The following is a 25,753-nucleotide window of genomic DNA, read 5'->3' on the forward strand; positions in this document are numbered from 1 at the left end:
TTCTTGTTCGGGCAAGTTCGAGAGGCTGGTTGTAGAATCTAAAGAAATGTGATCCATTTCATTATCATCGTTTGCAGCCATTTCCTGGTCGTGTACCTCGTCAGGCACGTGACTTTGAAAAATTTCCGAAACTGAGGTTTCAAAACTTTCCATAGTAGGACTTAATGGGGTCTGGTTCTGAATAACCAGCTCGTCCATGGGATTATCCCGTAGTTGGGCCGGTTCCTCAGAGGTAGATGACACTGCAGTCACGAAGGATGGCTCTAAATTGCCGTTTTCATCGGCATCTGTGGACTCGCCATCGAGGTCCATCAGATCAGGGGGTGCGACATGGTCGTGTGGATTTCGGTCAATATCCGGTGGTTTTGGCTCGTTTAAGGCTTGATTTGAAGAGCTTTCACCAGAGAAAACCCCTAGAGGTCCCTCTGGCTGATTGATTGGTCGTAGTTCTGACATTATCTTGTATTCATATTGCGGTATGGATGTTACACGTGATAAAATGAAATCCTCATGATAAAAGGACAAGTTGCATAACAAGATAGGGGCGTGTGGCGTAGTTGGTAGCGCGTTCGCTTAGCATGCGAAAGGTCTCCGGTTCGACTCCGGACTCGTCCATTCTTTTTTATTCTCTTCAGGAATAACAATCTTATATCTTTTTTTTAGCCAGAGCTTATTATAGTCGATTGAGAGGGCTCAAGGGTGCTATCATAGGAAGGTAAGCGGCAGTTAGCTGCGATTTAATGTCCAGCTACCTCTCGTGAAGGAGCTTTCTGCAGGAACCCCATCTCGCAGCGATTGTGAATTTTCAAAAAAAAAGTCCAGTATCAAAACGATTTAAATGAATAAATTTCACCAGGAATTGATTTTTTTTTATCTTTCGGGTATAGAGTTTCTGCATTTGGCAATAGCATTACCAGCATCAATATGACACAGCCAAACGTAACCGATAAGGCGAAATTGCCGTTCACCGAGCAGCACTACTTCTCCTCGTATGACCATTTTGGAATTCACGAGGAAATGTTGAAGGATACGACTAGAACCTTGAGTTACAGATCTGCCATGTTCAAAAACAAGGATCTCTTCAAGGGTAAAATCGTTTTGGATGTCGGATGTGGTACTGGTATTCTTTCTATGTTTGCTGCCAAGGCTGGTGCCAAACATGTGTATTCTGTTGATATGTCTAACATCATTGAGAAGGCCAGAGAAATTGTCGCTTTGAATGGATTTGAAGACAAGATCACGTTGATCCAGGGTAAATTGGAGGACATTGACTTGCCAGTTGACAAGGTCGATATCATTGTATCTGAATGGATGGGCTACTTTTTGTTGTACGAATCTATGTTGGATACTGTGTTGTATGCCAGAGACAAGTACTTAGTAGAAGGAGGATTGATTTTGCCCGACAAGTGCTCGATGTACATTGCTGGTATTGAAGACGGTCAATACAAAGCTGAGAAAATCGCCTACTGGGAAGATGTGTACGGATTCGACTACTCTCCTTTCATCAAGGTAGCTATGGTTGAGCCATTGGTTGACACCGTAGACAACCAGTCGTTGATTACTACTCCACACAAGTTTTTTGAGTTTGACATCAACAAAGTAACCAAGGAACAGTTGGCTTTCCACCGTCATTTCAAGTTAAAGGCTATTGACTCTGATTTCTGTCACGCATACATCGTTTGGTGGGATGCTGAGTTCCCAGGCAAGGAAAAGGTAGTTTTACCTACTGGCCCCATGACCCACTACACTCATTGGAAACAAACTGTTTTCTACATGGATCAAGTCTTGGACCTCAAGAAGGGTGACATTATCGAAGGTAGTATTGCTTCCAGACCCAACTCCGCCAACCCAAGAGAGTTGGATATCGAAATCGGCTGGAACCTCAAGACCACCTCCAATGACAAGTCTAGAGAAAAACAGGGCAAGTACAACTACTTCATGCGTTAAAGAGTTTTTAAGTTAATTCTTTGCGTTAATGAGTAGAACTACTGTGAACCGAGCAGCAATGCTTCTTGTTAGTGAGTACTGTTCTTTTGATGTAGACAACTACTAATGCGCTGATGTCTGTTGGCGTTCTGATTGCATAATATAATTCGATAAACTTTTGTATACTAGTGCTATTCTTTCTTCTTTATGTCACCATTGCATTACATAAATTGATATACTGTATCTGTACATATATGTATTTCTGAACTTTTATACTAAATCGTACTGTAGAATACTTCCATACAATACTAAAATTTATTGTACGATACTTAAAAATACTTAAAAAAAACTGTACTACTTGTGTATCAAACAAGGCTATATTGGACTTTTTTAGTGACATAGTGGACTTTACCATGTAGACTTCGGATATAATAAGCCTTGTCTCTCCTACTTCACAATGCCCTGTCTATTTGTCATGCTTCCATTGCTCGAATTTTTCAGCCTTGATAGTGCGTACCCCAGAATTTTTTACTTGTTTTCGCCTACTTAATGAAGCGATTCACACTTCTTAGAGCCGGAAGCCGTTTTCTTGCAATTAGAACCGTCAGAAACTTCACCCAAACCAGATTGATCCTCAGTATGTCGAAAACAGACGAAGAATGGAGAGCTATTCTCTCTCCAGCCCAATTCAAGGTGTTGAGAAGAAGCGCAACCGAGGCTCCCTACACTGGAGAATACACTTCGACACCAGCTTCTGAAACTGGATATTACGAATGTGCGGGATGTCAGCAGCCATTATACAAGGCTCTGACCAAGTTCATAGCCCACTGTGGTTGGCCTGCTTTCTACGAAGCCATTCCAGGCTCTATCACTGTTCACAGAGATACTACTGCTGGCATGGTGAGAGAAGAGATGAGATGCTCCAATTGCGATGGCCATTTGGGGCACATTTTTAGGGGAGAAGGCTACAAGACACCTACGGACGAGAGACACTGCGTAAACAGTATCAGTTTGAAGTTAAATACTGGCGAGAGCAAGTAGAGAATACGAGACAGTAACAATAAGAAACCATTAATTGGAATTATATAGTTAGAAGAGAATAGCCATGTAATGGAAGATAGTTTAGTGGAGTTAATTCAAAGATCAATTAAAAGGAAGTTCGAATAGTATGAGATAACGAAGTTGCAATCAGATATGAATCGATAATAATCTGATAGTCAAAATTTAGCACCAGATAACTGACAATAATCAGATTACTAATGATTTTCTGACACTCATTTGCCTTATTGGATCAGATTTACCTAACCTAGATAACATAAGGAACGTAGATCTTTCTGTTCAACTTCTTGTATTCGTCACCGAAAGTTTTGAGATATCTCTTATGCTTCTTAACAGCCCAGAGCCACATCTGGCCAGTTGCCACGAACAAGAAAACCCACGACGACCAATTGCCAACCAATAAGGCGTAGGCGAACCACGATACAGACTCAAAAAAGTAGTTGGGACAGGCTACCAAGTCGAAACCGTAGCCGTATGGAATGACATATTTCTTAGTGTCTTCCTTTCTGACATTAGCCAAGATGGAGTGGGTAATACCGTTAGAGACTTCTGCAAATATGAACAAGCCAGCAAGTAAGTAATTGTACGAAGAAGGTAAGTCATTGACCTTGAACAAGAACTTCAAGAAACCTGATGAATAGAGACTTGAATCTTGACCATAAATAAAGTAGGCAAGATTGAACCCTGACAAGATCCAGTAGTGGGACGAGTTCTTGAAAATGTTGAAAACGGGCATAGTGTCATTCGAAAACTTGTGAACAAAAACAGTTTCGTATTCTCTCTTCAAAAAGTGCAACACGACAAAGAGGTAAGCAAACTGTTGAGTCTGGGTATGGTGAATGACAGAGCCGCTTCCGTACAATCCCGAAACGTAGTAGAACAAAGGATGGATCAAGAGGGGACCGAAGTACTCGATCATGAAGACAGTTCGCCACGAGATCTGTGGCCCCAAGTCTTTGACGAAGAGTTCGATTTTTTTCGTGGCAATTCCGTTGTCAAGGAACGACTTACTGTAATCCAATGGCTGTTGTTTCTTGGTCTTGTCATCGTACTTGGTTACTCTGAGTCTGGCAGCCGAGGTTCTGTTCTTTTCAGCAATCTGTCCCACAAGGGCTTTGACGGGTGTGTCGAGGGTCAAGTCGGAGATGGTGACCGACCGCAACGACTTGGAACGGGATTTGACTTCAATAGAGACCATTGGTGCAATTGGGAATTTGTGGAGAAAGAAAGCAGAAATGAAAAATTATTAAAAGGGTTTGTAGTGAAAAAGCGCGCCTACACCGAGGATCATTTCCTGATTGGGACAACAGGGAGACCGAGAAGAGAGGTTATAAAGGGGTATAAATGGGATATTTGCGTGTAAGATTATAACAAGTAGGCCGAATTATACAGTAGAATACGAAATATAGAATAAAAGTTGACATGGATATGAAATAATTGAAATCATTTCTCAATTCGAACTGAACTTTTGGAGTTGCATTGCGAATTGAATATAGCCATAAAATTTCGCAGCTACAGAAGTACAAGAATACATCATTTACAATAACAAATAGTCTATGTGTAAAATGCTCAATGTATGTATATTGTATAAGATATCAAGAGTATAAAACTATACAAAAAAGTATTCAAAAAGACACCACTTACGGCTGTGATATCTCAATTTCCAGCTTATTGAGCTCAAATTCTATGCGGAACACTTTTTGCAATCGTTTTCTCACACCCAAGCTTCAAAAAAGATGAATGAAATAACACTTACTATAACTACCTATTTACTACTATAGCAATAGTAATTTGTACTTCCTCCACACATAGCCATAAACACCTACTATCTATGGACAGCGCTACCACACAGCACCATTCCAGAAGATTCCAAGTCGTGCGAAAACCATCTCACCCATTTTTCACCTTCCACAGTTTCGAAATCTGATCAAGTTGACCTTGTCACTTTTTTCTCAAAGTTGATCTACAACTGGATATACTATTTATATACAAATAACGTAAACATGTCGGACTGGGATTCTGTTACTGTGATTGGACAAAAGGCTAGAGTCGGCGGCGGCGGTCCACGTGAAACCGTGGCCAGAACCTCGGCTCAGTTGAACGCCGCCAGAAGAACTGGTGCCGTTGTTGGAACTGAAAAGAAGTATGGTTCCACCAACACTAGATCCAACCCAGAAGGTCAAAGATTGACCAAGTTGGATGCCACTGATGATGTGGTTGCTGTCAAGAAGCTCGACTCTTCTGTCGGAAAAGCTATTCAACAAGCCAGACAAGAAAAGAAGTTTACGCAAAAGGACTTGGCCACCAAGGTCAACGAGAAGCCTAACGTCATCAACGACTATGAAGCCGGAAGAGCTATTCCAAACCAACAGCTTTTGGGCAAGTTGGAGAGAGCTTTGGGTGTCAAGTTGAGAGGCAAGAATATCGGAGAACCATTGTTCGCCAAGAAGAAGTAAGATAAGGATTGCTTTGACAATTCATATTCACACGAAAGGGCAGAAGTAATTTTGGTAGTTTGGTTTTTACGTCAGATTTGCAATTTTATAAAAACATTTTCAACCATCTCAAAGATAGTTGAGAATGCTTAGCTGCTCATGATAATGACGGGTTTACAGACTTATTAGGTATTTCATTTACGTAACGTTATTTTTTGCTTTTTTTTGGTTTTTCTCTACTGCCATGGTGGTTATGTTGCATTTCTTTATAGTTGTATATATCGTATAAATGGCTCTGTGAATCTTAGGCGTAGAGGGGTAGAGTAATGTAGATTTGAGTCATAAAAGTTGTGTCAGCAGAGTGGTTTGCTTTTGAATGGAATAAACGGAGCATATCCATACATAGTACGTGGTGATCGAATTGGCGTAGTCATAGAATTTTGAATTGTAGTCATAATTAGTTCGTCATTGAAAAATTATATCTTCTAGTTGCAACTTATAGATTTGGGAAAATATTCCGGCACATCCATAGTTTCTTCTACTACTGTCCTGTCAACTCAATTTTCAAATCTTGTTCATGGTGGTTCCTCACTATGGATCTTGAGCGGAAGCTTCTACCCTCCTGCCCTCTTTATTTATGAGCTTCATCTATAAATATTTCATTCTACGAATATGGTTCATACAATTAGGACTATTACATTTGACCTTGCCCACGCCTTCAAGAAAATGTACGATAAGAAATAAACTCGATGACTAATTCTAGTAAAACGATTATAGTCCTACATTTAAACTTGATTGCAAAAACTTTATTTCGGATTATGGAGTTCACAAAATCTCTTTCAGAACTATATAAATACCCGAACAAATGTTGTTGAATTGAGTTATTCTGATTTTGTTTCATCACTACAATCCAAACATACTAACCATATATTAATTATGCTGTTACTTTCCAAAGTTATGAACTTAAAGCCTTTGTCTTCCAAAGACAAGAAGGAAAACGTCAATGTTGAAATAAATTCTGTTGCATCCACTGCCATAACCATCAAAACCGAACCCGAAACAACCGTGAATAAAACTCATACGAAGTCAAAGAGCCCCAGTACTACAAGCTCAATGACTAGCTACCTTTCTATTCGCTCTTGAATTTCTGGGCAAGAGTCTACGACATCTTAATGACAACTATGCGCAAGGCTGACCAGCTATACTATTAATGCTCTCTGGTTACGATTCTTATAGATATATTTCGTATTTAGTACCTTTAATACTTATGAGCTCTTGAACTTCTATTCGTAGACACCAGACGAGTATCTGTACTGTTATACTTACTTAATTGCAAATTTGCTGATAATTCGAAGTTCAAAAAATGTCAGACACTTACATCTGCATGCCAGCAGTTTTACCAGGAAGACACATTGAAAGCAATTTTTTTGCAACTTTTTCTAATCTTCAGTGAGTCATTTCCACACCATACTGGTGCCAGATACGTATGTATACGATGCCAGAAACTCAACTCGAATCAGATTGTTACTATAGTGATCTGAATCAATTGTATTACTTGGTTACTAAATATAACTAATAGTGCTTGGGAAAACTAGTTCTATCAATATGCACTGTATAACTCAGATCTAGCCAGTTCTTAAACCATTAAAGTCATCAGATCTGATGTATTTATTTAATAATCTATGTGGGAATGGTACAGCTATTCAATTCTAATTATTTACGTCCTAGGAATAGAACTCCCCGAAGTGAGGAGGCTCCAGCCACAATGTAACCTTTAACCAATGCGTCAAAATCGTTCCAGAGGACCCTTTTATTCCAAGCTTTTTGATAGGAAAATCGAGAAGCTTTGGAACACTGCAATAGATACAAGAATCTTCTCATTATAGATTAGGTGAAGCCTCTACTACCATTGAAGAATGGTGCTCGTAACGCTTTCAATTGTGCAAAAAGAAATACACTGGCATTGGCCAAGGATTTCAAGAAGAGATATTAATATGCAGATGATATTCACACAAGCAAATTCATAATTGTTTGGTCCACCTGAACTTTTAAGAGAGCTAAAAAGAAATACGAAGCCTCAGGGACGTCGATCATTTTGTTACAGAAAAGTGACATCATGCGGGGCAAACTGTAGTCACAGCGATTCCATAAAAGTAATAGCCTCATGTAGATCTATTTAGTGCTCAATGAAGCTATTCTGCTAGCAACGGTGGTTCCCGAAAAAAAGGAATGTGGGGGACATCCCGACGAGAGATGAAAAAGCCTTACAGCTGGGGAAAAATTTCATGCATGGAAAATACCTCTAATTCATAGCAGCACAAGTCGTAAGTCTAATTAGTATTCGAGACCGAACGATTTAAGAATGCAAAAGTTAGGCTAAGAGAAGCGTGTTGGTTCTCCGCAAAATCTAAAATTTCAGGAAGGTAGACAATAGCGAGATTAATCCCGACAGGAACAAAACTTGTAAATCGAAATCATGATGGTGGAATGTAGGTCTAATTTTTCTAGGAAAAGACGATAATGTCCTGCTACTACCGAGAGGTAAAAATGCTCGCTTACATCGACTAGTGCTTCATCTAAGCCCTATGCAATTTTTAACTATCTCTAATCTTTATGGACGAATCCTCTTGCGCTTATCAGTTTAATTAAAGCAAAAAAGTCCTGTAAAATTATGACCTAGTGAAGAGATCTCAATTACATAGCGTGTAACTACCTAATTTGGCTTGGTGAGTTTATATCACCAGTTTTCTCGCTTGAATTGCACAAATTAGTGCCTGTATGCTCGCTAGGCATTTCCCAGAAATTCATGTAGGTACTGCCGATGACCAATGAGTTGGACACACCGCGCTTGACCTTATCAGGTAAGTTGGTCCATTTCCAACGGCGAGGGAGAAGTGGTATTAGAAGCGACAGTGTCCTAAAGTTAAAATAAAAAAGAGTTGGTATTGAGTCTATGGATTGCGGAGAGTGTTTGAAAGGTAACCAGACCCATTAATTGATGTTTCTAACTTTATATCTTTCTTTCGAAAGCCGGACTTTCTGACTTCGATTCCTGACCACTTAGAAAATGTCTTTTGACTATCGCCCATACTCAACTAGTAGTGCAAGGGGTCAAGCAGTAGATAGAAAAGACAAAACAGAAATTTGCAAACGACCTGCATATTACGTTAGCTAATAATGCATCAATAGAGATATTTTTTTCATCCTACACGGCGTTGGGACATAATTGCCTCTTGACCAGTACCGAGAAAAAGGTGAACCAAAATGCCCGAAAAGTGTTCCTAGAGTGACTAACTTCGTAGATTCCCTTACAATATGTATTGTTGCTACATAATATTACGAAGTTTCCCCACTATCAAAAAAGGGGATCGACGTGTGATACCTAGATAACCAAAAATCCCAGCGGCTCGCTGACAATATTGATTATTTTTTCTGCTTGGCCAGATATTTTCAAACTCCGGAATTTATTTGCTATCTTTGAACTTTTTTTTTCTCCCCCACTATAGATAGCAATAGTGCGTGCAGATTCATACTCTCCGAAGACAATTGTATAAATATGGTCCAGTGCCACTGTCTTTGGGAACTCGGTTGAACTCGTGTATCGGATATCATCAACCAGTTGGTTTTATTTATTTAAATTTTTGCTGGCAAAAATGATGGAAAAGTCTGACTTGGCTAATGTGAAGTCTTCTAGCTCTCATGTTCATATTCACAGAGCAGATACTTCCTTGCTTGACCTCTCAATTTCCAACTCAAGAGTGGTCGTAGAGGACGGAGGAAGAATCTTGACCCCAAGACACTCCAACCCCGACTCGTTTGAGACTTTTCAACTGAACCAGTTGGAAAGAGGCTTGAAAGCTCGTCATGTTTCTCTTCTTTCTTTGGGTGGTGCTATCGGAACTGGTCTTTTTGTGGGGTCCGGTTCCGCTCTCTCCACTTGTGGTCCTGCTAGTTTGGTGTTGAGTTATGCTATCATGTCGTCGGTAGTGTACTTTGTCATGCAAATGTTGGCTGAAATGACCACATTCTTACCATTACCTGGTAGTGGTGCACAATCGTTTGTTAACGATTACCTTTCTGAATCCTTTGGTTTTGCTATTGGATGGAACTACTGGTACGCATTTTCTATATTGGTCGCTGCTGAGGTTACTGCAGCTGCTATTGTTGTACAATATTGGATCACTTCTGTCAATATTGCTGTTTGGATCACCATCTTCTTGGTTCTCATTATCTTGTTGAACATCATCTCGGTCAGATTTTTCGGTGAAGCAGAATTCTGGTTCGCTTCCATTAAATTGATCACTCTTACTGGTTTAATCATTTTGGGTGTTGTTCTTTTCTTCGGTGGTGGTCCAAGCCACGACAGATTGGGATTCCGTTACTGGAAGCACAGCCCTTTTAAAGAACATATTGTTGGCGGATCTACAGGCCGTTTCCTCGGTATATGGACAGCCATTGTCAAGTCCGGTTTTGCTTTTATTTGTTCTCCAGAATTGGTTGCCGCTGCTGGTGGTGAGTGTAGAAAGCCAAGACGTAACATTCCAAAGGCTGCCCGTCGTTTCATTTACAGATTGGTATTCTTCTATATCCTCGGTACATTGGTCATCAGTGTCATTGTCAGCTCAAAAAACCCAAGATTGTTGTCTGGCTCCTCCGACGCTTCTGCTTCTCCTTTCGTTATCGGTATCCAAAACGCAGGTATCCCAGTATTGAACCACATCATTAATGCTGCTATCTTGACTTCGGCTGCATCTGCTGGTAACTCTTTCCTTTACTCGGCCTCTAGATCTTTGTATTCTATTTCTTGCAGAGGATTAGCTCCAAAGATCTTCAGCAAGGTGAACAGATTTGGTGTTCCAGTTTATGCTGTCGCATTGTCATCTGCATTGGGCTTCTTGGCTTACCTTAACGTCTCATCTTCTTCTGCAAACGCTTTCAACTGGTTTTCTAACCTTACAACAATCAGTGGGTTCATTTCTTGGATTTTGGTTGCCTTTGCCTATTTGAGATGGAGACGTGCCATTGCATACCATGGCTTATCCGATAGAGTAACATACAAATCTCCATTCCAACCTTTCGGTGCTTACTATGTGATATTCTTTATTTCGCTCCTTTCAATCACTAACGGTTACGCTGTATTTTTCAACTTCAACGGCCCTGACTTCGTTGCCGCTTACATTACCCTTCCAATTGTTGTTTTCCTTTACGTTGGCCACAGAGCCTGGAGCTACTTCACCAAGGGCCAACAGAACTGGCTCAGACCAATCAAGCAGATTGACGTAATAACCGGCTTAGATTTGATAGAAGAGGAGGATGCGAACGAGCCCGAACCAGTGCCTAAGAACCTTTTGGAAAAGATCTGGTTCTGGGTTGCCTAATTGTAATGAATTTTCAATTCTTCTTATTTATTGTTTTTTAGGTTTAATATCTTTGGACTTTGTGAAATGTTGATGTAGACTTGGAGCAGGTATTGTAGAATATTCGTATTTTATAAGTGTTAAACTGATCATTAATTTAACAGTACAAGTTAGTAGAGAATGGGTACCTGTTTACATATATGCGATTTTTGCTCATTTGAAAGTAGAATAAAAAAGTGTATTGCAGTCATAAGAGTACTATAAATCATATTAAGCCCGTAAATCCTTCTTCTTTATCAATAGTAGTATTGGTATTTTTCACACTGGTTCAATACAATATATCAATCTTGTTGGAATCATTTTTTGCAACTGATACTGCAGACAACATCAAAAAATGCAACCGATGGCATCTCACTATTTTTCAAAAATTTTCAGATTCAAGTACTCAGCTCAACCTTATTAAACAATTTTCAGGTCCACAATTGTCGTCAAAATGTCTAGTTTAGCCGACCAATTGAAGGTCATAAAGGAAAAGACAGCTTCTGTTGTCTTGGACAGAAAAGCGAGGTCTAAAATCCATTCAAGATCACTCATTTTCGACCCCAAGGTAGCCTCTACCCAGGACTATGACTATTTGTACCAATTAGGTCTTGAAGGCTTGGATGAACTCTCTGAGATCGACTCCAGATTCTCCAAATTCAGACATACGCTATTTTCTGAAACCTCAGTTTCTATGGACAGAAACGTCCAGACAAAAGATGTCATTTCTCAGCTAGACAAGAACATCGATGCCTTTTTGACTTTGGCTGGCCCCTTCTATTCCTTAGCCCCCACTGTAAAAGCTGTAGAATGGCTTGTGAGAAGATTCCATATCAACATGCACAATGGCGAGATGTTGTTGCTCACATCTTTACCTCACTATAATCAATCGGTATTCGTCAAGATTCTCAATGTCATTCCCAAAAACCTGTTCCCTAAGATCTTTGACTGGGTTGTGGGCTACAAAGATTTGTTGAAAAACCCACCTTCAAGCTCAATCTTGAAGGCTTTTCATAACGACTTTGAATTTTTCAAATTGTATGCCATGTTTTTAGTAGAGCAGTTGAAGAACGGTACAGTCTACCAGGAACAGTTGCTGTTCTTCTTGTCTACAACTGTTCAGTTGTTAGCTTCTTTGTCTAAGTCATTGGACACATTGAACGAAAACCACTTGCCTGTAGTGTTGGAAGTGGTCGGTTTCTTGTTGCTTCCTTCTAAGTATGAAACTCTTAGAAATATTGATGTCGACACCAGACTCACTGCCTATTCTATCATAGCTGTGCTTGCATCTATTATTCCCATTTCGACTGAGTTGATCAGATCGTTCACCGAATCTATCTTGCAAGATCCAAGATCGCTTGAGCCCAACTCTGTGAGACAGACTTTGATTGTCTTAAGTCAGTTGTGGAGATTCTACCAGGGAGATTTTTCTGACAGAGAAGCCATCGTCAAATGCTTTGCCAATCTTGCACCATCTAAATTGATCAAGGTGGAGCATCTAGTCAAGGATCTTGTAGCCGACAACTACAAGTTCCAGAAATTTTTGACTTTCTACTTCTTTGCGACTTTCCCAAATCCAGAATCGTACAAGATCTTCCAGCTTGTAGACTTGGGCAAGTCAGAGTTATATTTCTCTGAAATTGCTAAGCAAATAGTAGAAAATTCAACTGCCACAGACAAATGCAGATCTGTAGTTATTCACATCTGTGAGGAATTGTTAAAGAGCAACAGTGAGCTCTTTATCAAGGCTTTGGCTACCCAGGAGATGAACATCGATGCCTTGGAAATGAAATTGATGACGACTTTGGGAAGCAACAGTAGTGTTCGCGATTCTGACGATGTTGAGTTTGATGCCGGTGAAGAGGATAACAATGACGAAGAAACCGAAGAGGTTGCTGTCCAGTTTGCCACAGCAGCTAATTTGGATAGTATCAAGTCGTCTTCAAAGTCTTTCTTTACTTCCAGTTCAGACTCTGAATTTTCCAAGCTCACTTTGGACTTGATCTCATTGTTGAGAAATGTCACCGTAAAAGTCCAGAAGAGCTTGCTTTTGAAGTTCACCACTTCTGTATTTTCTAGTATAGAAACAGGCATTTCGTTTTTGATCAGAATTGCATTTACTCCTTCTATTCCTCTTTCTATCAGACTTACTGCTATTAGATGTACCAAATGGAAATTGAAGGAAGCCTCGACTAGTTCTTCGTCTCCATTGGACTTGTACTTGTTGATCCCTATCTTCTTGTTGGGAGTCTACGACGAAACCAGGGTCGTTAGAGCAGGCTTCGTTCAACTTTTGAGATTCATCAAGGAAACAACCACCTCCATTCATGCAAATAAGAAGAAGGTCAAATCAGTCTTGTTCATGGAAGATGTCATCTACGATACTACTGAAGCCAGCAAGCGAGCAATTATCCTGCCCAACGACGCTTTGTTCTTCACTGAGTTGCTCCTTAAAGAGGATGTATTGGAGGATGTTATCATTGACAGAAGTCGTTTGGTCCCTGTTCTATTTGACGGTTTTTTCAAGTCGTCCAAGTCTGGTCTGAAGAAGTTTGGCCAGTTAATTTTGAAGACATTTGTCATCAACCAGTGGTCGTTGAACTTCTTCCCAGTCGTATTCAAATGGAGAGCATGGAACATCGTAGCTCTCGAAAACAAAAACGGAACTGAAGACAGATTCTTCTTCACCGACAGCGATTTATCTGAGTACTTCACGAAGAGAAGCAACTGGATCCAACAGGCCAACGATGCAAAGATTGCATTCTTTGAGGAAGTTGAGGGTGCTATTGTAGGACTAGTAGGCGGCAATAGTACCAACGAAGCCAAGACTGCAACTGAAGTGGACTGGATTATTCAATCGTTGAACAGCCAATTCAGCAACTTACAAATAGCTGTGAACTCCAGATTGCTTGAGATATTCAACAACTTCTCTACAGTAGAAAACAGAATCAAGATTGTCAACAAGTTGATTGACTTGCTTAACAACGACGAACCAATAGAAAGTGATCCTATGGACACGTTACAGACTTTGAAGTTGGACCAGGACTTGTTCATATCTGTTTTGGGTAATGTTCAAATTGGTGGTCAAATTCCTGAACAGGGTCCTGCAAAAAGAAGAAGAAGATCATCCAGCTCTACCAAGCAGGCAATGGCAAGAGAAGACATCAACAACATGGCTTCCACCCATTTGAAGAAGCTCACAATTATCTTAGATCTCTTGGAAACCAATTTGAGAAATGGAACTGAAACTATTGCCAGTCCTAACTTGTTGCAAGCCTTGTTCAAGATACTCACCGACTTAGACTACCTTGGAAATGACGGTAATTTGCCTGTGTTATATGCCCAGGAGGCTTTGGCTTCTTGTATGATTTTGAGTATTGTCAAGATGAAGAACAGCGATGAGACATTCAAATTTGATTCTAACTCTATCAGAGCCGACTTAATCGTGAACTCTATTAGATCATCGCAATCTCCGCAAGTTCAGAATAGATTGTTGTTGGTGATTGCCGAGTTGGCATCGTTGGCACCAGAGATTGTATTGCACTCTGTCATGCCTATCTTTACTTTTATGGGAGCCCACACAGTTAGACAAGATGACGAATTTTCTAGTTCTGCTTTGCAACAGACTATCGCTAAGGTTATTCCGGCCGTTGCAGCTAATGGTTCCTCGTCTATTAGCAACGAAATTGAATTCTTGTTAACTAGTTTTGTGACCGCATTCCAACACATTCCCAGACATCGTCGTGTCAAGTTGTTCACATACTTGATCAGAACTTTGGGCTCTGACTTATCGTTGCATGTTCTTCTTTTCTTGATGGGACAACAGTACTGCAGCAGCTTGAACAAAAACAAGATGGCCGATGCTCAGGTGATTTTGGAGTTCACCAGTTCTTTCTTAAAGAGTTTTTCTGCAATTGAACAACTTGAAGGTATTTCAAAGTTTGCTGAATTGTGGGATATGATCCCTATCGCTGAATTGGAAGCTAACTCGGAAGAGTACAACAAGTTAAGCACTAGATCTATCTTTGGTGTTTCCATCTTGTCTTTGACCAACTCTGGCTTGTCAACCTTGAGAATCGAGATGTTGAAGTACATTAGCTCAGTTGTTGCTACGGAAAATTCCAACTTCGATGCCAACACTTTAAAGACTAAGGTGGCCATGGTCCTTTTAGATTCGTCGATCAATGATGATGACGAAGAAAAGAAATCCATTTTGGGGTCCTTTAGAAACGTTGCTGCCTTCTTATTGTCGAGCTTGGACACCTTTACCAATGTTTCAAGAAACAGCGAAATAGCTCTCAGCTTGTATGACTTGCTTGCCAACTTCTTGAACTTGCTTCCTATACATTACTTTGTTGATTCGATTTTTGAATCATTGGACGTCGGAAAATTCTCTGACACTTTGTCCATCAAGGTTGCTAAAAACTTGGTTATTTTGGCAGGCGCTAAGTTTGAAAGTGAATTGAGTTCAATTAATATCGATGAAAAGATCGAGGAAAGTGTTCTTGAAAAGTTGTTGCCTGTATTATTGCATGGTATCAAGAAGAATGTGGATATAGAATTGGAACAGGCTTACTTGGATACATTTGCTATTATTGTCAACAAGTTCGGAGCTTCTACGAAGACTTTAGCTACTCCTACCAATTCCAGATTGTTGTTGGAATCCCTTCAAGCTATAACCTCTGAGAATTGCTTGTTGAGTGAACTGCCAGAAACTATTATTTCGTCCATCAATGCCATCACCAGCATTGTCAACGTATTGGGCGTCAAGACAATTGGTATCTTCCCCAAGATTGTTCCTCCATCACTCAAGATATGGGAAACAACTACCCATTCTGAGGATGAAGAAAGTGCCAAGTTGATACAGTCTTCGATCATTGTATTGTTATCTTGCTTAATCAAGAAAATTCCTGCTTTCATGACAAGTTCCTTGGACTCGATTTTCATTACTATTCTCTCCAGTGACTATGTCGACAACAGCATTAGAACTAGCGTATTGGGATTGGTAGTAGAGCATATGGATTCCTCGCAAGTGTTGAAGTCCTTGTGCAACATCTGGTGCAACAAGAAGTTCTACGAGAACGACAATACCGGTAACATCGGTCTCTACTTGAACACCATGCAATCCACCATCGACAAGATCGACAAAAAGTCTGCTGCTACTCAGTCTACTGTTTTCATAAAATGGTTGATCCAGGCTTTCGAATTCAGACATTACTCTGAAGAAGCTGATAACAAATTCGACAACAACACCATACACAGATTGGAAAGCTCCTTCCACAGCTGTGGTATTAGCTATGTGATGAAATTGAACGACAAGAAGTTCCGTCCATTGTTTGCTACCTTGGTTAGATGGGCTGTTGAAGGTGAAGGATCAAACTTTTCTGAAAACACCGAGGTTTCCAGATTGGTAGCTTTCTTCAAGTTCTTCAACAAGATGCAAGAACAATTGAAGAGTATCATCACATCTTACTTCTCGTACTTGTTGGATCCAGTAGCCTCCGTTTTGACTAGATTTTCTTCTGGCCAACTCAAGGATATCAATTTGAGAAGAATACTCCTCAACTCCTTGACATCTTCATTCAAGTACGACCAGGATGACTATTGGTCGCAGCAAGGTAGATTCGACAGTATCTGCAACCCATTATTAGAACAGTTAACCAACATTGAGGAAGGTATTGGCAAGTACCTAATCAAGAGTATCACTGCCTTCATCAACAACGTAGCCTCGGAAGAGTACAACGAGACTTTGGTACACGGGTTGATTAAGTACATATCTAACGAGAAGGAGGATAACAGCTCCTCTACGAAGATCTGGACCATCCGTGCTTTGAAGAGCATTTTCCAGAAGATGGGAGAACAATGGTTGACCTACTTGCCTACTTTGATTCCATATATTGCTGAATTATTAGAAGACGATGACCAGGCTGTAGAGATGGAAGTGAGAAGTGGATTGGTCAGAGTGATTGAGAATGTTTTGGGTGAACCATTGGATCGTTACTTGGATTAAAAATACAATTAATAGATATTAGCATTTGATAGAGTGTGGAAAAGATAGTTGCATTTCCAGATTAGTGTAACTGCACTTGTAATTAAAAGTATTAAATAACTTTAGAATTAAAATCTTCCAATATTTATATTCAATTGGTAGATCCTGTGGTTTTATGTATATCATATTGTCAGTACATGATAAGATACCGTTTTATTCTATTCTAGCAACCCGGAGTATAGTTGCAAAATCCGGTTAGTGGAGATCTCCTGCACCTCAAAATTGGCGTGCGCTGCACAGTTCTCGAATTTTCTTCCTCTTCCACCATTTAATTTCCAGGTTCAATTTCCGGATCGATTTTTTCACTCCATCTTTCTACTCTCCACCTGTAACTGTTAGTCAATTAGTAACATCCAGCCATAATGGTAAGTGAAATTTAGTAAAATGATATCCTTAGGAATAAAGCATCCAAAGATCCTGGGGTTTCCTGACTTTTGCCGGGCTTCACATTGATTTTTCAGCATTACTAACTTATGATTCCAGTCTTTCTTGAAAAACGCCCAATCCTTGAAACCTTTGTTCGACAGAGTGTTAGTGCAAAGATTGAAGCCCGCCACCAAAACCGCTTCCGGTATCTACATCCCTGAAAAGAATCAGGAAAAATTGAACCAGGCCACTGTCATTGCTGCTGGTCCCGGTGTTACCAACACCACTACTGGGCAAGTGATTCCTACTTCGGTTAAGGCCGGTGACAAGGTTTTATTGCCATCTTTCGGTGGTAACCCCGTCAAGATTGGAGAAGAAGAATACTTGTTGTACACCGACAAGGAGATCTTGGCCAAGATTGAAGAGTAAGTAGATAATGTTAATAGCTTGTATATATTGAATGCGACAATGCGTTGAAAAGGAAGAGAAGAACGGAGAAAGATGTAGAGAGATTGACATGTTGAATCTTGCAAACAGAAGAGATGGTGGGAAAAGTTGCAATTGGTAGAATCAGATGAACAGTGAACTGTTGGATGCAATAGATACTAGTAAAGGAGAGCTTAAGTATGGGAAGTTGGACTATATGTGAAGTAAGAGAGTGTGTGGAATTGTTTACTACAAATATGTACAAATGTGGAATTTGTATTGTATGAATTTCTATTCAAATTAGACAACAATCCAAAGTATCAGAAGATTTAGACGAATATTCGAGAATATCTCTGCAATATAGTGTATTGTCGTCTCTTTTTGCACCCACGAGGAACCGATTGGAAAAAGAGTACGTTGTCCACATAAAAATACATAAAGAAGTATTCCAATATAACAAATCACCACAAGATTGATCTTGTACCATCCTGACATTTCTTTTCGTATTTTCTCATATCTCAAACACCCAACAGGCCCAGTAATCTAGTAGCAGAGAAGTTGTGACATTTGAGCCGGAATTCATAAGGGATCTTCCTATTCCCAGGATAAAAAAACTGGGCTCCATAGCAAAAAATTGAAAGCAAAAAACTTTTACTTACAAAGATGCTATTATAAGTTGTTCTCAGAGAAAGACCGTGGGTAGCGTATACAATTTGCTTATCACCTTCCTTGCTGAATTTATATCTAGAGAAATCGCTAAGTGTAATAGATCAACATTGGACTGTATATAAAAGATCTTCGTAATGATACCAACAACACGTGCTATATACCATGTGATCCCACAGCCCTTACCACTTCATGAGGTGTAAGCTAATCTTATCTTTAACAGAGGTTTCAGCTTTTTTTTTCATAGAAATCCTTCATCTCATATTTCTATCTCTAGCTAATACAGCTGGAGTATACGATTACTACAATTTAATAGGACGCCATGGCATCAACCGGGTCCGAGTTCGGGGCTAGCCCCAGCTCTCCATCTAATTCTGGCATCTCTACTGGAGGAAATCCTAGTAATAAATTCGCTCAGTTCAAGCTAGTGCTTCTCGGAGAGTCTGCGGTGGGCAAATCTTCCATAGTGCACCGTTTCGTCAAAAACACGTTTGATGACATGCGAGAATCGACAATCGGAGCTGCGTTCTTGACTCAGACCATCAACCTCCCGGAATCAAAGACAACGATCAAGTTTGAGATTTGGGACACAGCCGGACAAGAAAGGTATAAGTCGCTTGCACCAATGTATTACCGGAATGCTAACGCTGCACTCTGTGTCTACGACATTACGAGTCGCTCTTCTTTCGGCAAAGCGCAAGATTGGATCAAGGAATTAAAGAAACAGGCACCAGAAGGTATTGTGATTGCGCTTGTTGGAAATAAGTCGGATTTAGAAGAAAGTCGTGAAGTTGATTCGGCAGAAGTCGAGGAATACGTCCAACAGGCAAACGAGGACGGCAATACTATCATTATCTCCGATTGTTCAGCTAAACTGGGCCAGGGAGTCTTAGAGATATTCACCCAGATTGGCAGGGCCCTACCTGTGGACGAGGTAATAGCAGGCAGCGGCGGAAGAGGACGACCAGCAGGGAGAAGAGCTGGCGGAGTTGATTTGAACAGAGCCAGAAGACCCGAGGCTGCAAGTGGATGTTGTTGATGAAGTTGGTAGCTTAAGATTGAAGAAGAGGATTGAATGTTGGAGATGAAGATTAATTTAAGAAGATGAAGATTGAGAGAGAGATAAAGACAGAGACTGAATTTAAAAATAAGACAAGATTGACCTTAATATTGAGATTGATATATCTAATGAACATGAAAGTTCAATTACAACAGCAATAGCAAACAGAGCAACATTCAAATAGAAATCTATAGCATACAATGTCTGGATATGCCTATCGATTCTATTGACTTGCATTTCATTCTACATTTATCTTAAAAGTCTTTTCTTTATTCTCAAGTGTATCTTCTCGTTTTGCGTTTACATTCATTTTTTGTTGGCAAGTAGAGCCATCTCGTAATAACAATATTCTGTCAATATTAGCTTGAATGTAGAATGTAGTTCTTCATTGAGATGAACTTCCTGCCTCATTTGTGTCTGAAAGGTGGATGTCAGACATACATTATGTAAGGATGATCCACTAACTTCAAGTCTCGAACCTCACTTTCACACTCCAAATAAGAAAACAGCGAATATGGGCTCAATTCCAAAGCCAGAGAACTTACGTATGGCTGGTTATAAGTTGTGTATGTGCAGGAGACATATTTATGGTATTCTGGAGATTCCTGTAGTGATACTGAATTCTCATTGAAAAAATCTCGGCAGAGAGATGAAGAAATTCATTTTTATTGATATTAAACGAATGACTAATAAAACCATGTAATCTATACTCCGAACGAAGTAAATTCCACTGATTTTCATTACGCTGTTAAATTATTACCAGCACATGACTGAAGTCACACGACCAAATCATCTCTAATCCGGGTAACCACTTTCTCTCGCATTTCAAAATTTTTTTCACTGGGCTGCACACGACTTGAAGATTTTCACTTCGTACATAAAATTTTTCACTTTTTCAATTTTTCAGTTGATTTTCTCTCTTCTCTTCATCATTATACACACATTACGATGTCTGCTCGTCCTCAAGTCTCCGTCGTCTCCGCCAAGGGTGAACAAACCGCCACTCAGTTGCCATTGCCAGCTGTCTTCTCTGCTCCAGTCAGACCAGACATTGTCCACTCTGTCTTCGTCAGAGTGAACAAGAACAAGAGACAAGCTTACGCTGTCTCTGAAAAGGCTGGTCACCAAACCTCTGCTGAATCCTGGGGTACTGGTAGAGCTGTTGCCAGAATTCCAAGAGTTGGTGGTGGTGGTACCCACCGTTCCGGTCAAGCTGCCTTCGGTAACATGTGTAGAGGTGGTCGTATGTTCGCTCCTACCAAGACCTGGAGAAAATGGCACGTCAAGGTGAACCACAACGAAAAGCGTTACGCCACTGCTTCTGCCATTGCTGCTTCTGCTGTCACTTCTTTGGTTTTGGCCAGAGGTCACAGAGTTGAACAAGTTAAGGAATTGCCATTGGTTGTTTCCAACGACTTCGAATCTGTCACCAAGACCAAGGACGCTGTCGCTGTCTTGAAGGCTGTTGGTGCCCACAAGGATGTCATCAAGGTCATCAAGTCCAAGAAGTTGAGAGCCGGTAAGGGTAAGTTGAGAGGTAGAAGATTCACCCAAAGAAGAGGTCCATTGGTTGTCTACTCTCAAGACAACGGTATCGTCAAGGCCTTGAGAAACGTCCCAGGTGTCGAAACCTCTGACGTCAAGCACCTCGGCTTGTTGCAATTGGCTCCAGGTGCTCACCTCGGTAGATTCATCATCTGGACTCAAGGTGCTTTCGAATCCTTGGACTCTGTCTACGGTTCTGACTCCACCAAGTCCGTCAAGTCCGGTTACTCCTTGCCAGCCAACATCATCTCCAACACCGACGTCACCAGATTGATCAACTCTGCTGAAGTCCAAGCTGTTGTCAGACCAGCTGGCCAAGCCACCCAAAAGAGAACTCACGTCTTGAAGAAGAACCCATTGAAGAACAAGCAAGTTTTGTTGAGATTGAACCCTTACGCCAAGGCTTACTCTGCTGAAAAGTTGGGTTCCTCTAAGGTTGAAGCCTCCAAGGCCAAGCCATCCAAGGGTCAATTCGCCGCTGTCTTGAGAGATTAAGTGCTTTCGTGAAGAACACTAGCAGATTTAGGAGATTGTAAGATTATCATCGTACCAATTGACTTGATTGCTAATTTACTTTATTGATTGCATATACCTTAAGATACCTGAACCGTTTATTATAGTTTTGTAGTACAGAGGCCATTGAACGTATGGAAAATATATGATAAGCTTTATAAAACCACACTTTTAAGGTTGTAGTCACTTACTGCGAGTTGCACCAACTGCAAGAGTATGTTCTGTGCGCTGATTGCATTGAGACTAAACTCTAAAATGTGCATATTGACTTTAGAGTTCACAGAGCTGCGAATTTCAGATTTCCATTCCTCAAATTTCCCTTCTTGTCAACTTTGAGATTGGGACTACCGCCACTAGCAATTTAGACAAGACTGTTCTGTTTACGAACCTGAGTTGTCGTCACTTGCTACCAAGACTGGCAATTTTCTGAAGATGATCTTCAAATTCCACCTCTTCTTTTTCGTTCTTCCCCCACCCTTCAGCTAATTCATCTATCCATGAGGACCAAAGCTGCAGCAGGACCAAAACTTTCCCAGCCATACCTTTCGGTGCAGCTGTTAGAGCAATTCGCTTAGGGGGGTAGAGCTGTCAGAGTATTACAGGGTCTGGGGAAGATTCCTGAATTTTTTCAGTTTCAAGTATTTTCAAGTAGAAGTTGTGAACTACATGGTTTAGTAAAAGTCTAGCAAATTTTTATTGTTCGTAAGTTAAATGTAAAGTTATAGAAAGATAAAAAAGAATTGAAGTGCATTATACAAGTAAAGCTCAAGCGCTTTAATGGTCTTCGGATATCATGGCTGTGGTTAATTGTTCAAACGAGAGGAAGGACGTTTTCTTCGAAGAAAGATTCTCCGGTGGCTGGATCAGTTCCGATAAGATTACCTCTTTGTTTGTCGTATTCACAGATGGTGTATTGACCCCAAGCGTTGTCACAGGTAACTCTGGCACAGCCAAGCTCAGTTGTGGACTTCCACACAACTTGGGTGAAGTGACCAGTAGCAGAAGAGTAGCCTGGGTTGCTAAAATCGTAACTGCTGATTTCGTTGTACCAAGCATCTACTGGGGCAGCTCCTCCTGGGTAACCAACAGCTAAGTTTTCACCGTATGGACCACCAGAGTGGATCAACTGAACATTGCTACAGTTAAAGGAAGTAGCAGCGTAGTTCTTAGCATATTCTGCCAATGCATTGTTCCAAACCAAGTCTGGAACACCGTGAAGAGCTCTCTTGACGTTGTGTTCAGCGAGAATTTCGCCTGCCCAAGCGACATCTTCAGTTGGAACATCGCCAACGAGAGTCGAGCTGGTGGCAGTGTTAGAAGTGGTGGAAGAAGAACTTGAAGTAGAAGTAGTAGTAGGTGTAGAAGAAGTAGAACTAGACGAAGTAGTTGAGGTAGTTGAAGTAGAACTGGAAGTAGTAGTTGGAGTGGTTGAAGTCGAAGAAGTAGTATCAGTCGAAGAAGTAGTATCAGTCGAAGAAGTAGTATCAGTCGAAGAAGTAGTATCAGTTGAAGAAGTAGTATCAGTTGAAGAAGTAGTATCAGTTGAAGAAGTAGTATCAGTTGAAGAGTCAGTACCAGTTGAAGAGTCAGTACTAGTAGAAGAGGTAGTATCAGTCGAAGAAGTAGTGTCAGTCGGAGAAGTAGTACCAATTGAAGAAGTAGTATCAGTTGAAGAGTCAGTACCAGTCGAAGAGGTAGTATCAGTCGAAGATTCAGTATCAGTCGAAGAGGTAGAATCAGTTGAAGGAGTTGTACCAGTCGAAGTAGTGGTGTCAGTAGTAGTAGGGTTTGTCGTGGGGTTGGTGGTTGGATTGGTAGTTGGGTTAGTGGTTGGGTTAGTGGTTGGGTTAGTGGTTGGATTTGTTGTAGGGTTTGTTGTAGGGTTAGTAGTTGGGTTGGTAGTTGGGTTGGTAGTTGGGTTGGTAGTTGGATTGGTGGTTGGGTTAGTGGTAGGGTTGGTGGTTGGGTTAGTGGTAGGGTTGGTGGTTGGGTTGGTAGTTGGGTTAGTTGTAGGATTAGTAGTAGGAGTGGTAGTAGGAGTGGTAGAAGTAGTATCTTGTCCAACAACTGATGGAGTAACTGTTGGAGTCCCACTTGGAGGAGGACCGAAGATAGTAGCCACAATGGTTTGGGTAGAAACAATGTTCGTGACGGTTGCCCAAGAAGTTGAAGTAGCAACTGTTTCTGTTACAGTTAAAACTATAGGTGCAGCTTGAGAGACAGCTACCACGGAGGCTATGGAAGCCAAGACTGTTGAAGAAAACTTCATTGTAATCTAGAAGGAAAGTACGAAGTTGATAAAGGAATGATAGGCAACTTTGTTGGCGAGATACAAGTTCAAAAGGTTTAAAGAGAAAAACTTATAAGTAGTCAGCGAAACAGTTTTCAGATTGGCAAACCATCGACATATATGGATATATATATATACATGTACATATACATATAGAGGATGGAGAAGTGCCCAGATGCATGTTATGCATAAAGAATTAATTATTCAGTCTTCGAAGAAAACATAACATGAAATTAAGCTTAATCTGGGCCCATTACAAATGCTGCTGGTTACATACCGACTCCCTACGACCCATCAAGTACTTTACGGTGGGATTGCGATGGACGGATTGTCTTTTAAAACATTGAACAACGACAGATGTCAACCATGGTACAATGGGCAGATCTGGATCAAGTCTGGATTGGGTCACCAACTAGTTGAACTACCTTCGAGGTGCTGGAGGATCTGCAGCTTAGACAGTTTTTTCAAAAGCCACAAGTCAGACAATAGTGGGTTCAGCCTGTTTTGGATGCTGCGTACCCCCATTGGGGAGCGGTTGCAACCTCTATGCTGGCTGCAAGATCGTCGATTTCCGACTGGGCTGGAACCAGCATTTTAGAGAATACGCTGTATGCAAGACTGCGCGATCTAAACCAATATTATTCTTGCTGCATGCACATAAGCACAGTTTCATAATAAATGAGGGCGCGTTTCAGCATCAGTGCAGCTCTTGTCAAAGTATTATCCATCCCAAATCGCTAATCCTCACCACCATAGTGACTTGAATAGGTAAAATCGCAGGCTAAAAGGATCTGGGCACTGTCTGACCTTCTTTAAACTGGTTAGGCTGGATTTGACCAAGTAGCGAGCTCTCTCTGATTTGGGCAATTATAGTCTAGACGATGTCTACATGCCGCCTGTGTCTGATGGCGGAATCCGAAGGTTGCGTTTGGCCTGTCTCTGTGGACGGGACTATGACGCTATGGCCCTCAGTGTCGATTTTCCTTATACTTTTGTCAGATTGTCTGCCGGTTTAGTTTCTCCTTTTGCTCTTTTGAATCAAGCTTTCTAGTTTTTGCTGCATGTAGTGCTGTCTGCAGAAGAGAGGTAACGTTTGCACCTCCCACGACAGACAGTTTTGATAAGGGCTCACAAGAAATAATTCCACTGATGAGCTTGATCTGATAATAATAAGGAATTCGTCGAGGGGATCTGGGATAATTTCCTGTGGCAGTGGCTTCTAACCCATGTATGTATATATGATCTTCCACCGTACTTCATGGATCGGCAAGACCCTTGTTATTTTGTTCGTAGATGAAATTTGTAACAGTTCAACCAGAGACGACCACCATTTTCTTCTTTATTACCCAAAAAAGCTGTCTTTCTGACGCTAGTATTTTCAACCATTTGCATCTTTCAGCGTTCTGCCTACAGGATCAGATGCGCACTACGGATATGTACAGGATTGGATCTAAATTGTGCTGCATGCGTCTGTTCTATGCCAATTAAGTATAAATTGAATCATTATTTACGTCGTGGATTTATCCGCATATCCTCAGGTTAGAAGAAATCCTTTATGCTATTTTGTTCTAAACAACTTGAGCCCCTTTAGCAACGTTCTAGCTAGAAATATTTTCTTCCTCTGAACATCCATATTGTAGCACCGAAGCAAGGATTATTTTCAATGTAAACCTGACTTTTTCCATCAAATCTCACCTTTGATGGAACTTCGAAAGTGGCACAAACAGCCAAGATAGCAATAATGAAGAAGCATCGTGGATATCCAATCCCGGACACAGGCTGAGGCGAAATACGAAATTAAGTAAATTCGTTACACCAACTTTAGATGTAGCATGTAATTGGACATGGAATTCGACGCCGCAGTAGTTTGAAACATAACTAAATCCTCGGACAATGCTGTATCGTCAGGATCAGCTCATTATATTCCGAATTGGTTAACTAGGCCAGTTCAGACGGCAGTACTTATTGATCATTGAGTCAAAGTATGGTGCAATTGGTTCTCTAGTGACGATTGAATTGGAA

General features: G+C 40.7%; 9 protein-coding genes across 9 annotated transcripts; 8 read left to right on the plus strand and 1 right to left on the minus strand. All coding sequences in view use genetic code 12, as the record gives it.

Annotated features, from left to right (window-relative positions):
- Positions 1-924: 924 nt before the first annotated feature.
- Positions 925-1,947, plus strand: PICST_51802 (predicted protein; the record flags this gene model as incomplete). Its single annotated transcript, XM_001387565.1, has 1 exon — positions 925-1,947. The coding sequence occupies one exon, from the start codon at positions 925-927 to the stop codon at positions 1,945-1,947; it is 1,023 nt and encodes a 340-aa protein (XP_001387602.1).
- Positions 1,948-2,565: 618 nt separating this feature from the next.
- On the plus strand, positions 2,566-2,967 carry PICST_51697 (predicted protein; the record flags this gene model as incomplete). The annotated part of the gene is made up of 1 exon (XM_001387566.1): positions 2,566-2,967. One exon carries the CDS (start codon positions 2,566-2,568, stop codon positions 2,965-2,967), a length of 402 nt encoding a protein of 133 aa, XP_001387603.2.
- A 265-nt stretch (positions 2,968-3,232) lies between these two features.
- TSC13 (3-oxo-5a-steroid 4- dehydrogenase) lies at positions 3,233-4,183 on the minus strand (the record flags this gene model as incomplete). The annotated part of the gene is made up of 1 exon (XM_001387959.1): positions 3,233-4,183. One exon carries the CDS (start codon positions 4,181-4,183, stop codon positions 3,233-3,235), a length of 951 nt encoding a protein of 316 aa, XP_001387996.1.
- A 768-nt stretch (positions 4,184-4,951) lies between these two features.
- Positions 4,952-5,720, plus strand: PICST_69049 (predicted protein). The gene has a single exon (XM_001387567.1). It carries the CDS (start codon positions 4,989-4,991, stop codon positions 5,439-5,441), a length of 453 nt encoding a protein of 150 aa, XP_001387604.1. The 5' UTR covers positions 4,952-4,988; the 3' UTR covers positions 5,442-5,720.
- A 3,353-nt stretch (positions 5,721-9,073) lies between these two features.
- DIP5.5 (Proline specific permease) lies at positions 9,074-10,798 on the plus strand (the record flags this gene model as incomplete). The annotated part of the gene is made up of 1 exon (XM_001387568.1): positions 9,074-10,798. The coding sequence occupies one exon, from the start codon at positions 9,074-9,076 to the stop codon at positions 10,796-10,798; it is 1,725 nt and encodes a 574-aa protein (XP_001387605.2).
- A 456-nt stretch (positions 10,799-11,254) lies between these two features.
- PICST_85815 (component of small subunit processosome) lies at positions 11,255-16,886 on the plus strand. The gene is made up of 2 exons (XM_001387569.1): positions 11,255-13,319; positions 13,365-16,886. The coding sequence occupies exons 1-2, from the start codon at positions 11,271-11,273 to the stop codon at positions 16,824-16,826; spliced, it is 5,511 nt and encodes a 1,836-aa protein (XP_001387606.2). The 5' UTR covers positions 11,255-11,270; the 3' UTR covers positions 16,827-16,886.
- A 331-nt stretch (positions 16,887-17,217) lies between these two features.
- Positions 17,218-17,707, plus strand: PICST_86159 (predicted protein). Its single transcript, XM_001387570.1, has 2 exons — positions 17,218-17,230; positions 17,349-17,707. Exons 1-2 carry the CDS (start codon positions 17,228-17,230, stop codon positions 17,658-17,660), a joined length of 315 nt encoding a protein of 104 aa, XP_001387607.1. The 5' UTR covers positions 17,218-17,227; the 3' UTR covers positions 17,661-17,707.
- A 1,016-nt stretch (positions 17,708-18,723) lies between these two features.
- YPT52 (GTP-binding protein of the rab/ypt family) lies at positions 18,724-19,362 on the plus strand (the record flags this gene model as incomplete). Its single annotated transcript, XM_001387571.1, has 1 exon — positions 18,724-19,362. A coding segment is annotated over one exon (639 nt), but the record flags the coding sequence as incomplete, so codon positions are not given.
- A 933-nt stretch (positions 19,363-20,295) lies between these two features.
- Positions 20,296-21,600, plus strand: PICST_74639 (60S ribosomal protein L4). Its single transcript, XM_001387572.1, has one exon. It carries the CDS (start codon positions 20,332-20,334, stop codon positions 21,421-21,423), a length of 1,092 nt encoding a protein of 363 aa, XP_001387609.1. The 5' UTR covers positions 20,296-20,331; the 3' UTR covers positions 21,424-21,600.
- The last annotated feature ends 4,153 nt before the right edge of the window (positions 21,601-25,753 follow it).

Source organism: Scheffersomyces stipitis, chromosome 1, assembly GCF_000209165.1.
Source record: "Scheffersomyces stipitis CBS 6054 chromosome 1, whole genome shotgun sequence".
NCBI classification, from domain to species: Eukaryota; Fungi; Ascomycota; class Pichiomycetes; order Serinales; family Debaryomycetaceae; genus Scheffersomyces; species Scheffersomyces stipitis.